The 13,745-nt window shown below is 48.3% G+C and overlaps 5 protein-coding genes across 5 annotated transcripts; 3 read left to right on the top strand and 2 right to left on the bottom strand.

Moving 5' to 3' along the window:
• Positions 1–540: 540 nt before the first annotated feature.
• V1513DRAFT_454914 (uncharacterized protein) lies at positions 541–1,638 on the bottom strand. The gene has a single exon (XM_066899436.1). It carries the CDS (start codon positions 1,416–1,418, stop codon positions 639–641), a length of 780 nt encoding a protein of 259 aa, XP_066750460.1. The 5' UTR covers positions 1,419–1,638; the 3' UTR covers positions 541–638.
• Positions 1,639–2,237: 599 nt separating this feature from the next.
• Positions 2,238–3,374, top strand: V1513DRAFT_428311 (chaperonin 10-like protein; the record flags this gene model as incomplete). Its single annotated transcript, XM_066896273.1, has 2 exons — positions 2,238–2,380; positions 2,426–3,374. 2 exons carry the CDS (start codon positions 2,238–2,240, stop codon positions 3,372–3,374), a joined length of 1,092 nt encoding a protein of 363 aa, XP_066750459.1.
• Positions 3,375–4,690: 1,316 nt separating this feature from the next.
• On the top strand, positions 4,691–6,389 carry V1513DRAFT_386368 (general substrate transporter; the record flags this gene model as incomplete). The annotated part of the gene is made up of 3 exons (XM_066895250.1): positions 4,691–4,737; positions 4,794–4,843; positions 4,903–6,389. 3 exons carry the CDS (start codon positions 4,691–4,693, stop codon positions 6,387–6,389), a joined length of 1,584 nt encoding a protein of 527 aa, XP_066750458.1.
• Positions 6,390–6,890: 501 nt separating this feature from the next.
• Positions 6,891–10,282, top strand: V1513DRAFT_454906 (fungal-specific transcription factor domain-containing protein). Its single transcript, XM_066899435.1, has 2 exons — positions 6,891–7,535; positions 7,591–10,282. Exons 1-2 carry the CDS (start codon positions 7,271–7,273, stop codon positions 9,975–9,977), a joined length of 2,652 nt encoding a protein of 883 aa, XP_066750457.1. The 5' UTR covers positions 6,891–7,270; the 3' UTR covers positions 9,978–10,282.
• On the bottom strand, positions 10,192–13,467 carry V1513DRAFT_321510 (fungal-specific transcription factor domain-containing protein). Its single transcript, XM_066894682.1, has 2 exons — positions 12,879–13,467; positions 10,192–12,828 (listed from the first exon to the last, which is right to left on the bottom strand). Exons 1-2 carry the CDS (start codon positions 13,177–13,179, stop codon positions 10,406–10,408), a joined length of 2,724 nt encoding a protein of 907 aa, XP_066750456.1. The 5' UTR covers positions 13,180–13,467; the 3' UTR covers positions 10,192–10,405.
• Positions 13,468–13,745: the final 278 nt, after the last annotated feature.

Genomic DNA, 13,745 nt, shown 5'->3' with positions numbered 1-13,745 from the left:
GCTTGAAACCCCCTATTGTTCAGGAGCACTTTTGTCTTGAAAACCACTACCTCGGCTGCCGGGAGACGAATTTTATCGCTGCAGTGTTCAGTATGAATGTCGTGCCCTTCTTCGGTGAACTGCGACCCTGATGACCTAACCTAACACGTGCGGCTCAATTAGTAGTTACCGTCAAATAAAGAAAGCGTAAGGATGTCTGACTTTATTCTGATATTCCTATCTATACTCGCACAGTCTTTGAAATTTAGCAATTCAATCATAATTACGCAGTACTTTTGGGTACCAGGGTATTAAAGCTTTGCATGGGCATATTAACTTCAATCAATACAAATCCAATCACTCTCTTTGAGTTGTTTCTCACAGGATAACATGATTTTCTAGTGATCAACTAGATCAACTAGATCAACTAGTGTTGAATATTTCATTCGTAGCTATTCGCTTTTGGAGAAAGAGTTGTCCGTCAGGCACGGCAGCCCACAATTACTGCCGACGCGAGAGCTCGACGTAATGTGGCCGTGTGGATTCGATATTTTGGGGCCATTTACCAATCTAACTATTCTTTTCTTAGCTATATTAAGAGTGGGAACATTTGATTTAAGATAGAAATATAAACGAATAAAAGCAATATGCAATGTATCTCAGATCACAGTGTATCCGCCATCAACAACGATATCGCTGCCAGTTGTGTACGTGCTGGCATTACTAGCAAGATACAAATATGCGCCAACTAGTTCAACTGGCAATGCTTCTCTTCCCATTGGGATGCGTTGCCGCCATTCCTCTTTCATGTCGTGGTCGGCAAATTTTGTGATCTCGGTGAGGGTGTATCCTGGCGAAACGCAATTCACTCTGGCAAACGATGCCCACTCGACAGCCAAGCACCTGGCCAGGTGAGTTACAGCAGCTTTGGAAACGTTGTATGCGGCCTGTCGCTGCGGGACGTTGACAATGAGGGCAGAAATTGAGGAAGTGAAAATCAACGAGCCGTATCCCTGTGCTTTAAAGACCTTGCCAGCTTCTTTGGCGACATAGTAGTTTCCATCAATGTTCACGTCCATGATCTGTTTCCACTCCTTGTGATCTGGCGGGGCGATGAGCTCGCCCCCGGTCCAAGTGATTCCCGCATTCGAGACGACAATATCAATTTTCCCGAATTTCTCGAGCGCCGAAGAGAATGTGGATGCGACGGCGTCAGGATCGTCAACGGGGCATTTAAATGCTTCGACCGTCACGCCGGCTGCTTTTGCGAGGTCGGCGGCGATTTGGATTGCCGTAGGCGAAGAATAATATCCCAGGGCGATATCTGCGCCAGCGTAGGCGAATGTTTGTGCGACTGCGTACCCGATACCGGTTGATGCGCCGGTGACTAGGGCGGTCTTGCCTTTCAGGGAAAAGAGTGAGAATGGGTCGGTTGACATCGATCGTTGCGTAGATTTGTTTTTGTGCTGGGGCTGCTAAGTGAGAGCCCGGAGAAGCGGGGTGGTTATATGGTAATAGGGACGTCGTTGTCCCGGGGGGGAATTATGTCTGTCCCGTGGGAGACTCAATCAATCAAATGAATGAACTATTTATTGTTCCGTGCCCGCTAAAGCAGTAACTTTTGCGATTACATACACAAACGGACAGGATACAGTGGCACGCTCAGCTATATTGGCCGAACTCGTCGCTACTCGAAGTCGGGTTAATAATAAGGAACTCTATCGCTGGGAAGTGGGGGTAGTCCTGACCCGATAGCGGAGAAGGCAGACTCAGATCGCTTTTGAGCAGACCCAGCTATTTACGCCACCACATCCCCCAACCCACCCTTCTGGCGATTAACAGATATGGAAACCGTTTCACACAACCGTTCCAATTTTGCCGAAGCGAGGCGCGAAAATAGTCGGCTAAATAATGAGCCGCACCCCACTCCACTCTCAGGTCAGGTAATCACTACTCCATATCCAACCCAACTTTGGAAATCTGCTGGCAGGCATGGACACTGATGGTCAATGTGAATAGCTTCGATGTGACTCCAAGCTTATTCCGCGGAATCAAACGAAAGTGCATATTAGCATTACCTGTGCTGGCTGTCAGTGAATTACGTCATACAGTTCCCATTCTAGCTGACTGACAGTGGTCAGCAGGACTGAGTCCAATTAACTCATATCGTAGCCCCGGATTAGCGGTTGACGCTCCACCTCGAACAGCGTCGCTCTTGCCTCCGGGAAGACTTATATTTGACATCCGCTCTGCTTTCAATGACGACCTCTACGCAGAAGCCCAATATTGGCGTTTACACGAACACAAAACACGATCTCTATGTCGCTGGGGCCGAACCCACTTGTCTGCTTCCCGCCCAAGGCGAGGTCATCGTCCATGTGCACGCGACCGGTATTTGCGGGTGCGTTGCCTATTCCAATATAAAAATCGTTGCTAACATCAGTAGATCAGACATCCACTTCCAGCAGCACGGCCAGATCGGGCCGACTATGGTTGTCCGCGATGCGCATATCCTCGGCCATGAATCCGCCGGCATCGTGATCGCTGTCAACTCGTCCGTCACTTCACTTAAGATTGGCGATAGGGTCGCCATTGAGCCCGGTGTTCCGTGCTACAAGTGCGAGAACTGTCTTCACGGTCACTACAATGGCTGTCCGGACGTTCAGTTTAAGTCGACGCCGCCAGTTCCGGGGTTATTGCGACGGTACGTGAACCACCCGGCTGAGTGGTGTCATAAGATCGGCGACATGTCGTTTGAGAAGGGCGCACTCTTGGAGCCACTGTGTGTCGCGTTGTCTGGCATCGAGAATGCCGGCGTTAGACTAGGTGACCCTGTTGTCGTTCTAGGCGCAGGACCAATCGGCATCGTGTCCGCGCTCTGCGCGCGTGCGGCGGGTGCAGAACCACTTGTAATCACAGATATTGCGGAGTGCAGACTCGCCTTCGCAAAGACCGTCGTCCCGTCGATACGAACGGTCAAGGTCGAGAAAAATCAGACTCAAGTGGAGATTGCGCAGAACATCATCGATGCTGGAGGAGGGACCAAACCTCGCGTGGCGCTAGAATGCACAGGCGTCGAATCCTCGCTATCAGCCGCAATTCTGTCCCTGCAGTTCCGAGGCGTGTGTTACTGCATAGGCGTCGGTGCTTCTACGCAGAAAATACCGTTCATGACATTATCCGTCAATGAGATCGATCTCAGGTTTCAGTATCGCTACGCGAATCAGTGGCCCAAAGCAATTCGGCTTATGAACGGCGGTCTGGTGGATGGCATTCAGCATATTATCACGCACAAGTTTACGCTCGAGAATAGCGTCAAGGCGTTTGAGACAGCTGCCGATCCAACAAGCGGGTGCGTGAAAGTCATGATTGTGGATGATGATTATGGCGGTTAAAGTATGATTGCACTGTGGATTCAGATTGTATGTTAGGTTGACATTCGTCTAATTCACTGTGCACTTCATGGTTCGTAGTACTATGAGTCTGCTGTTCTAGTTACCCTGTTAAAAAAGATAAACGGACGAACTTGATCTTCTGATTTTCAGTGGATAAAAGGCAATTCTTTTTGCCAAATGACAAGCAATAACATCTAACCGAATGCGATAATATTGATTACAGCTCGCAACCTCAAAGCTGTTGGTGAGATACGTCATCGTCAAGGTTTGGGAATCGACAATCGGCATGGTTGACCTTAAGGTCTGCCGATATTTATTGTCTATTATCGGCAGACATTTGAGGCTTGACGATGCGATAATCGTCACCGATAGCACCACGACACGTCATATATTTTGATTACTTCAACGGCCAAATTCATTTAGTACTACTATGATTTTTTTTACTAAAGTAACTGACTTGCTAATCTCACGCTTTGAGCGAATGAGTACTCATAGTAACCGCCCCGCAACAGAGCCTCAACGATGGGCTGTGATGATGAAGCAATACCCGAAGTCAGGGTTCGAGATCAACGATGCTGGCCCTTTACTATAGAAACAATCAGCCATGGGCGCTTTTGTCAATGTCCCTGAAAGCGATATAGCGATATTGCTTTGAGGCTACGACTGTTGACAGAGGTGGTGAATCATAAAGAAGACAAACAAGAGAAGGTTGACAGATAGGGAAAGTCGTTCTGCATGTATAAAGACCAAAAAGACAGGGTCGCAGTGCAGTTGAACATTGGCGGATTTCCGAGAATGTCACGTGCCAGCGACTCTGCATATACTCGATTCAAGGCTGCATATGATCAATTGCAGGGAGAAACCGTTGGTCGTCGTCGTTAGTTTATATTACATCGATTAAGGAATAAATTATTCAGGCGATTGGAGAACGCTCTTTCCAATAGGCACAATTGATTGAGATATGAAATTGTCGGAGACAAGAAGTTTGAAGTTATTTCTGTGTACAACGACCCGAAAGCAGAGATCGACAGATCACCCCCGGAATTACTGTTCGAAGGAAGCCGAGAACGGCGAACACTTAGCTTAGACACTCTAAACGAATCGTCACATTCTGTATTCGTCACATCCGTTTGGTCACTTTCACTCAACCATGAAAATGGCTACTTATGCAGAGCCATTCCAGAGGTACTGTTTCAAGAAGCAGTACCGCAGTCATTATATACAGAATCATGGCGTGATATAAAGATTCACCAGATTTTTCCCCTTGAAAACTGTAGCCTCCCCACACGCGTCACTCACACTCGAGTTGAGACAAGATGTTTAATATCGCAGATCGGCTCGAGAAAAAGGCACTTCTCTGGGCGTACGCCACTTGATTCATTCCTTACCGTCAAATAGAGACTGACTTCAATGATCTAGGATTAATGGCGTCGCCAGCCTCTCAATTCTGTTTTTCGGCTACGATCAAGGTGAGATGCTGCAGATTTTGCCCAGCAATTGGAACCCCAGTTTTAAACTATTATTCAAGGTATGATGGCAGGGGTGAACAACTCGCCAGACTACGTAGGCCTCATGAAATTCGGCTATTTCGACCCCGAAGGAAACGTAACCGTGACCGACTCGACACGTCAGGGCGGTATTGTCGCTATTTACTACTTCGGTACGCTGCTCGGTTGCTTGTTTGGTGGCATCATTGGTGACAAGCTTGGAAGAATCAAGAGTATTGGTGTTGGTTGCGTCTGGGCTATCGTTGGCGCGTCACTTCAGTGCTCGGCGCAGAATGTGGCATGGATGAGTTGTGCGCGTCTCATCAACGGCATCGGCACGGGAACTCTCAACTGTATTGTCCCTGTCTGGTCTGCTGAAACTGCAGAGTTCAAGTCAAGGGGCCAGTTCATCGCTCTCGAGTTCACGCTTAATATTTTCGGTGTCGTGATCGCGTACTGGCTTGCGTATGGATTGTCTTTTGTTGATAGAGGATTCTCGGCCCTCAGATGGCGCCTCCCGATCGCGTTCCAGATTATACTCTTGTTTGCGCTGTTGACAATAATATGGATATTTCCTGAGTCACCCCGATGGCTCGTCAGAAACGGCCAGAGCGAGGACGCGTTGTACATCCTTGGTCGCCTCCGCGGCAATGAGACGTCAGAGGCGCGCGATGAGTTTCGAGACATCCTCAACATTATCGAGCTCGAGAAGGAGACCTCGCGACGGAATTCGTATGTGCGAATGTTTTTCGGCATCGGTTCGGGAAAACTTCATCTCGGGCGCAGGGTGCAGCTCGTGGTGTGGCTTCAAATTCTCCAGGAATGGATAGGCATCGCTGGTGTTACTGTCTACGCACCCACAATTTTCTCCCAGGCAGGATTCTCGACTAACAAGTCCGCATGGCTGTCTGGACTCAACAACATCTTCTACATGTTCGCGACACTGATTAACGTCTTCACTATCGACAGAATTGGCAGGCGGTGGACACTATATTGGGGTGCTGCTGGCCAGGGAATCGCCATGTTCCTTGCCGGTGGCTTCTCGCGTCTTCAAGCCCTCCATCCGGAGAACTCATCCTACGGCGCTGCAGCAGCCTCGTTCATTTTTGTCTTCACATCCATCTTCGGCGCGACCTGGCTCACGGTTCCTTGGTTGTATCCCACCGAAGTCTTCCCACTTGAAGTTCGGGCTCGCGGCAACGCATATGGCGTATTCGGCTGGTCTATTGGTAATGGATGGCTTACACTTCTCTGCCCTGTGATGTTCAACTCGATTGGCGAGAAGACCTTGTACATCTTTGCTGCACTCAACGTGATCACGATCCCGATTGTATGGGCTCTGTATCCGGAGACGAATCAACGCACCTTGGAGGAGATGGATCTATTGTTCGCGGCGGATAAACCATGGGTGTGGGAAGCTGAGAAGGAGTTTGCTAAATTGAAGGCTGCGGGTGCGGATGCGGGACATGGAAAAACCATGGGATGCCTAGTTGTTGAGGACGCAGGCAGTGGGAAGGCCAATGCATGATTGTTGTGATTGCTCGGTAATTAATGGCATTCTTATCCCAAGATCTGAAATTACCCTTTGCCCGCGATAACTGAGCTGAAGCGCTGTACTCAAACCCAACGCGGAAACCCTTAGTCCACAACTCATGATATGTGGATGGCCAAGCTGTTAGCTTCTGTATCTAACCTGATAAACATGAGTCCAGATGCAGTAGCAGCGTTCCTTCTATGGGAGAAAGTCTAAATCTTAATGCACGCGATAAGTGTTCATGTTCATGTTACAAAGGATCGCAGGCAGACTGGCTACTGAAGCAATTCCTAAAGAATTAAGACAATTACTAGAACACTCATATATCGGCAACAATTCGCGGACGCCTGTTAGATATTTGCAGAGACATAATAACGTTGGCTTAATTCCCAGAATCCCTTGAACAAGGTTTGAAGTCTACGGTGTGATACTCTAGGCAAAAGGTTAGGGTAGATGGTCATTGTGTTCAGGTTGCCCGACCACGAAACTCGGGCTCGGCGTTTGATCGACATTTTCGGATACTCATTGTCACAGCGAATCCAAAAGCAGGAATGAGTCCGACCAGACACTGTCGGAACTAGTCGGGCCGAGAGTCGCACAGATCTAGTCGGATCGAGGGTCGCACAGCTTGTGTGGTACAGAATATTCCGGAGCGAATGGCACTCAACGTTACCTGTGGGGGCTACTCGTCCACAGCGTGGATCAGACTGATGTTTTCAGGGCTAGGGCATCCGCCCCACAAAGCCTCCTCCCTGGCAATCTAGGACTTTCTCCAATGAGCGTCTTTGTCAAAGTATACTCCTAGTATTTTTATTGTGTGGTACTCGCAATAATAACGAGCTGCTCTCGGTCGACAGCTTCTTCGTGTTGCTAAGATGCCATCTGCCGTGGCAGAGTTCACTGCTGCTCCGACTACGTCCGCACCGTCCACCATCCGGAGTACGGTCACGTCTACTCTGCAGTCAACTCTTCCGGCTCCCGTTGCTGCTACTGCGACTGCCACTGCCATCATCAAACCAGCGACCGCTTCCGCGCCGATTGGCACAACCACCGCGAGGCGGAGAATATCGAGAGCATGCGACAAGTGCAATCAGTTCCGAACAAGATGTGATGGAAAGCTGCCCTGCAAGCGCTGTTCAGGTATATCTCTGATTTTTTTTTGCCGTCGATCGATGTAGCTCATTAACCGTGGCAGATCTCGACATACAGTGCGAATACGCCCGTCAGATGAAAAAACGCGGAAAAGGTTCACGTCGATATGCCTCCAAATCCTCTTCGCACAGAGACCACCAGAATGAACTCAATCAAACGGAAGATCGCGCGTCAGCCTCGCCTGTCGATGCCACTACGGACGTTTCGCCTCCTTCGGTCCAGGTTCGGGTAGTGTCCAGCGGAAGTTCGGGCAGTGGGACTATGAACGGGGTTGTTTCAAATTCTTCTTGCATACATCAAGGGCAACAGCCGCAGCATCAGCAACTGTTGACTCGCAGGTTCGCACATGTGTCACCTGCTAGCTCGGTCGACTCGATGCAGGCTAGCAGTGTGCCTGACCGGCCCGGACAGAGCATTGGTCATACGGACGAGCAGCTGTCCAATCAATTTTCCCCTCAGGTGAGTGGCAGCAACCGCCGAGATTCTTCTCCTGGTATCGACAACGCAGCTCCAAAGCGACAAGGAGTCCGCGAGTTCTTCATTAGGCATATGCACAGTGAATCAGAAGTCTTGCACAATGGCGACAGATATCTCGATGATCTCGAGGACTTAATCATGCCCGACGTCGCGCAATTATTTTCTGGCGACAATGGACGTACCTTTATCTCAACGGGGAAGGGCAACAACAATCAGGCTCGTAGCACAACGGCGAGCATATTCGTGGAGACGCCAAGTAGTACGAGTCCAAGAGTGCTGAACATTCGGTCGCCTTTTCCTTCATTCTCTGCTTTGCTTGCTACCCCCTCTGCAGACACCCCACCGCCTCCTGGTGACGACACTCAGTGTGTGTATCCTGTGCTTGTGCCGATTCTTCCGTCCCTCGATTTTATTTCGCCGTCCCTGGCTGCTGACTTGCTCGAAGTGTACTTTACAAACACAATCTACGGAATCGCACACTTTACGCGCAAGTCGTCCATCCTCGCCCTTCACCATCCCCCACGGAAATGTTCGGAGGCGCTGTTATATTCATTTCTCTACGTTGCCGCACATGTTTCTGATCATCCACATCTAACTGCCACCCCTACGTCTCGGACTGATATCATCGTAAAGCTACGCGATCTCACCATTCTGCACCTGCAGCCGCTCATACATGCAGACAAGAACGGAACGCTTGATGATGTTATGTCTTATATACATCTCGGCATCATTTCATCCGCCTCTGAGTTCAAAGGCGCTTCGCTCCGATGGTGGCACGCTGCGTGGGGACTTGCACGGGTTTTGAAACTCAACGTCGAGGTTCCTTACTCCGGTTCTAGCTCAGCTTCGTCGTCAGCAAGTTCCAAATTACTCATGGATAACAGTAATATGAGTGAAGAAACTCGCGAGGAGCGGCGGCGCGTATGGTGGTTGCTGTTTCTGGTAGACCGACATCTCGGGTTGTGCTACAATCGTCCGTTGTCAGTGATGGATCACGAAAGCAGCGGGTTGTATCGGCCGTGCCGGGATGAGATGTGGCACTCAGATTTGGAGTTATTACGGCCTGATATGGATCCGTCTCGTGAGCGAGGACTGTCTTACCGCGTAACGGGGTCGGATTTGTGGGGATACTTTTTACCCCTCATGACGTTACTTGGTGGAATTGATGACCTGCATCAGCTTGAAATGAATAATACCCTAGCTATCACGCGTGACGTAACGGACCCGATTAGAGCCGATCTGAGGAGTAAATTGGACGAATTTTTGAAGAGCATGGACAGCTACGACAGCGTGGTGCTGACGCCTGTCGACCGCGATGACGGCGACTTGTCCCGTCATCGTTCTAAATCGCCACAGGACTCCATGTTGTCTACGTTGAAACAGCAGCAACGCCTCACGCCTCGGACTTGTTGGAAGGAGTATTGCCGGTGTTTGGTCCACGTGTTTCATATACTTCTGTACGGATACTGGGATCCAATCGATTTGTTGTCGATTCCGCCCTCAATGGTTCTTGATCCTGAGTTTGTTAATGTAATTCAGCATTCGTTGGATTTCGCCAAATGCATCAAGCACATCCTCGAAGTTGATCAGGATCTCCGGATCATCCCATTCTTCTTCGGCATCCACCTGTTAGAAGGCTCGTTCACGCTACTGTATATTGTCGACGTGCTAGGCGACAAGGAAGTTCGTGTTGCATGCGAGACGATTGTTCGTGCCCATGAAGTTTGCATCGTGACGTTGAATACAGAATATCAGCGCAACTTCCGCCAAATCATGAGAGGCGCGTTGCAAACCATAGATGTACTAGATGAACGACGACGTAGCGCTCACTTGTACTGCGGAAGCCCGCCCCAGGACGTCGTCTTGGCGGAAATGGAAGACAGCAGACGCCGGCGAAGAGGATTGCTTAGTTTGTACAGATGGTGCCGCGGCGGTAATGGCCTTGCCGTGTAGCACTTTGGCTGCATATAAATATTGATACTTATTATTATAGAATCGTGCATTAAGAATTGGTTGCTGTAGTCTGGCGTCTATATTTTGCTTGGCGTTGTCTCATGGGAATTTATACAGTTGTTGTATCGGAAGAATGTGTAGGATTCATTTTGACTTATCAAAAGATGGTATTTGTTAGATTTTGTACGAGGCTTGATATGTTGTTACTATGTGGGAGATTTGCATGGGTTACTCGACCCCAACGTGAAAGGTAATAAGAAATTTGGCCTAATCCACCTGCTGCACAAAATTTCGGATTATGCGAATCATATAATTCAAGCCAACTCCAAATTTTACATTTGATATACAAATCACTGCAACAAGTAGATATTATTACATCCGACTTCTGAAAACAGCACATTTTGTCAATGGCAGACATATCGTTACAACTAACCGACTTGCACCGTCCGCACTATTTCCTTTCTATCTTCAAGCTCGTCTTCCCGACCCAAACTCTTTTGCACACAATTGTCCAATAAATTACACATCTCACCTACCAACTCCCATTTGCTCCCGCTTAGCGACAAAATGACCCACTTCAACAGCCCGACCGTCAAATGTTTGTTTTTCATCCGCTCGAGTTCTTCAGGCGTGTTAGCAGCGTTCATCCGTTCGAGAAATGTCCGTCCACTTTCAGCGGCTATCGCCCATTCCTGGTCTTTCAAGTGCGCAAAACTTGCACGAGATATGTTCGATTTATTCGACAATATGTCTGACTCTGGCCCTTCGACACAGTACGCATACGTCCAAAACACAAGCATAAAATGGACTATCATCGCAGAACGATGTGTGAATATGTCATCTGCGACCGAATATCCTGCCGGATACGACGAAGTGTTGCCGTCGCCGAGCATAAATACGCGAAATAGCGCTTTCATGGAATGAAACGCCGCTTCACGGGCACCTTTCGTTCGCGACCACTCGTACATATGCCGCTTCGAGGCGAGGTAATCTTGCACTAACGTCGACCGCCCAAGCACTCGCCGGTCCCCGCAAAACACGTGCAGATCGTATCGGGCGACGTGCATGCACACATGAGCCATACGATAGAGCAGCCAAAATATTGGCCGATTACTGTCCCGAACCGGGATTACTCCAGTCTCTTTGTCACGCGATACGGATCCTGCATGTTCATAGTCTTCTTTCCAAAAATCATACGCCCGACCAAGCGTTGTCTTCCAAGTGTCCCGAAACGATTTCCACCCAATTGACGACATTTGGAGTGCTTGCTGCGACATCTGAATCGACAGCGACAGTAGGCCGCACAACAGAACATGCCGACCAAATCCATCAGCTTCCATACTCTGTTGGTTCAACAGCCGTTTCAGTCCTACCAAGAATGGCACCGTAGGTTTCGACATGAGTAACCGTCGTTCATCATCAGCAGAATCCCATATGCGGTCATCACATGGAAGCGAAAGTCGCATCTCATACGGGTACAATAATAAACTATGGCCAAATAATATAGAATGTGATACATCAAGAATAAATGCCATAAACACGGCTCGTTTGATCGACTCGGCCTCGACCCACCGTCTCCAAGACGACCCATCTGGGTCATCTTCACCCGATAATGCGACTGAAGGGTCCAGAAGCGTTCTGCCACGACGAATAAGCTGTACCGTAGCGCCATGGTGAATATGTGCGCGCTCGTGCAACTTGCGTGACGACATCGTCTTCTCGTATACTTCGAGCAACAATAAACTCTGCAGGATCCAAACTTTGGTCGGAGGATGAAACCCAGGAGAGCTGAATATAATCCAGCGTAATGGTTCGGCAATCACAAGCGCCAGTTCTTGCGCATCGGCGTACGTTGCTCCGATCAAGATCATACAGAATAAGAGTGGCTCCGGCGAAGTATCAACCTCAAACAACCGCTTATGTAGGATCGGAAACTGGAAATGGAACTTCTCCCAGTATAAATCGATGTACCGATGTATCTTCTCTAGATCGAAATCAGGATGAGACTCGAGAGACGGCAGCATTACGCAAAGCTCAACTCGCTTCGCTTCCGACATCACTCGTGATTGAGTTAACTGCGGCGGGGTAGACAATTGCGATATATCTATAAGCGGCGATTCAAGGAACGAATTAACATCTAGTGGACCAAAAAAGTCACGATTTCCAGAAAGCATGCCGTCGGAGAAGAGCCAATCGATTAGATCAGCCGAGGATGGAGAAATTTCTGGCACGTTATTCGCATTGCTGCCCAGTACCGAATCATGAGTGTTGTCACTTAATTTGCGCATGATATCGCTTGTGTAATTACCACTGTTAGACAATACGGGATCAGAGATGCCCCGACGGGCCATGTTTTGCGGATCAGGCGCTATTTGATAAGCCTGAGCCACAGACGACGAAGAAGGAACCGGCTGTTGGTGAACACGGTCATATTCTTGGCTTATCGTCATGTCAGACACATTACTCTCAGCAACGAAATTTTGAAAACTCGGGAGATTTGGAATATGCGATGAGCTACTGTCCTTCGTGTAATCGACCGCAGAGAATGTTACTGGCGAGCCGTTCTCAGCGAAAAGTTGATCAACCGTTTCCGACTTCGTGTCATGTGAAATTGTCGTAGAAGCAACCTCCATTTGTGAAACTGAAATAGGAGGCTCAAGATTTTCCCGTTGTAGTGAACCCGTGGAACGCACATGTGGTGGTCGAGAAATTGTCTCATCAGTGGGTTGACGGTCGTCATTTACTGAACTCCGCTTCCGGTGTCGTTCGATATGTCGTAGACGGAGATCCTCTCGAACAAACGATTTTGTACATCCAGGCCAGGAACAAGTAAATATCTCCTTAGGACTGTCTAAAGTAACATTAGTAATATAGCAGTTCCTAGTCATAAGCGAGACTCACGGTTCAGTTGGTGCCTTCCCAAATGTTCCAAACGCGTAAATGATTTGTTACACCCAGAAACTTCGCACACAAATATCTTTTCCAAGCCTTTCCTTGATTTCGCTTTTTTCTTCTTCACCAGGTTCTCGGAGTTCTCATCTTCCGAAAGCACAGACGATCTTCGAATAAGGTCCTGTCCATGATGGACATCACTAATTCTAGTAAGCGTGTCGTCGACATCATTCACGATTGGTCCATTTATATGAATGTTCAGCGCAGCAGATGTAGCTGAGCTAGCAATGCGGTTGGATGCGTCGCTCATCTTTGTCGGGCACAACACAAACCATTACTATGGTGACGCAAGCACGCCGGCCAAACCAAAGCAACAATTCTAGATTGCTTGTAACTCTGGACCAGACAGTATCTACTAAAGGTACTCAAGACCCCAGTGCCATGAGGACAAATAAGTGCGTTAATAGAACCCTTTTGCTGCTCTCCAACTTAAGCGCGGGGAAGCATTACGTGGTTAGGGCTGAGAATAAACACTGTTAGTTAATAATTATAATACCTGGCGTTTGACGGAACCCGGATTCACACTGCACGTGAAAACTTGATAAAAATAAACTTGAGAGCTTGTATGTCATATGTTGAGGGAGATGAGGGCTGGATTTTATATATAAGCCATGATCTTATTCAAGCTGATACATAAATTAGCTACAGGTCATTAATCACACAGGTTTGTCAAAAATCCATAACTATTCAATTAATAATTCTATTAGGCCCAGTTTCCATTAAGCCACATTAAACTACCACGGTTTATACAGCTAGAGAAGTAAACATCAAAATCAAATGCAATCTTCGGCTATGATCCGACATTTTCTATTTGAT

This window comes from Lipomyces chichibuensis (genome assembly GCF_038497645.1).
Source record: "Lipomyces chichibuensis strain CBS 12929 unplaced genomic scaffold V1513scaffold_84, whole genome shotgun sequence".
Taxonomy (NCBI): domain Eukaryota; kingdom Fungi; phylum Ascomycota; class Lipomycetes; order Lipomycetales; family Lipomycetaceae; genus Lipomyces; species Lipomyces chichibuensis.
Note: the sequence above shows the minus strand (reverse complement) of the source record. Positions and strands in the feature narration are given on the sequence as shown.

What these genes read in the sequence shown, in the direction of transcription:
- V1513DRAFT_454906 (XM_066899435.1), top strand. Translation starts at nt 7,271, where the DNA reads ATGCCATCTGCCGTGGCAGAGTTCACTGCTGCTCCGACTACGTCCGCA. An exon ending in GCCCTGCAAGCGCTGTTCAG is followed by an intron (nt 7,536 to 7,590) that starts GTATATCTCTGA and finishes TAACCGTGGCAG; the next exon opens with ATCTCGACATACAGTGCGAA.
- V1513DRAFT_321510 (XM_066894682.1), bottom strand. Translation starts at nt 13,179, where the DNA reads ATGAGCGACGCATCCAACCGCATTGCTAGCTCAGCTACATCTGCTGCG. An exon ending in GGGAAGGCACCAACTGAACC is followed by an intron (nt 12,829 to 12,878) that starts GTGAGTCTCGCT and finishes ATGTTACTTTAG; the next exon opens with ACAGTCCTAAGGAGATATTT.
- V1513DRAFT_454914 (XM_066899436.1), bottom strand. Translation starts at nt 1,418, where the DNA reads ATGTCAACCGACCCATTCTCACTCTTTTCCCTGAAAGGCAAGACCGCC.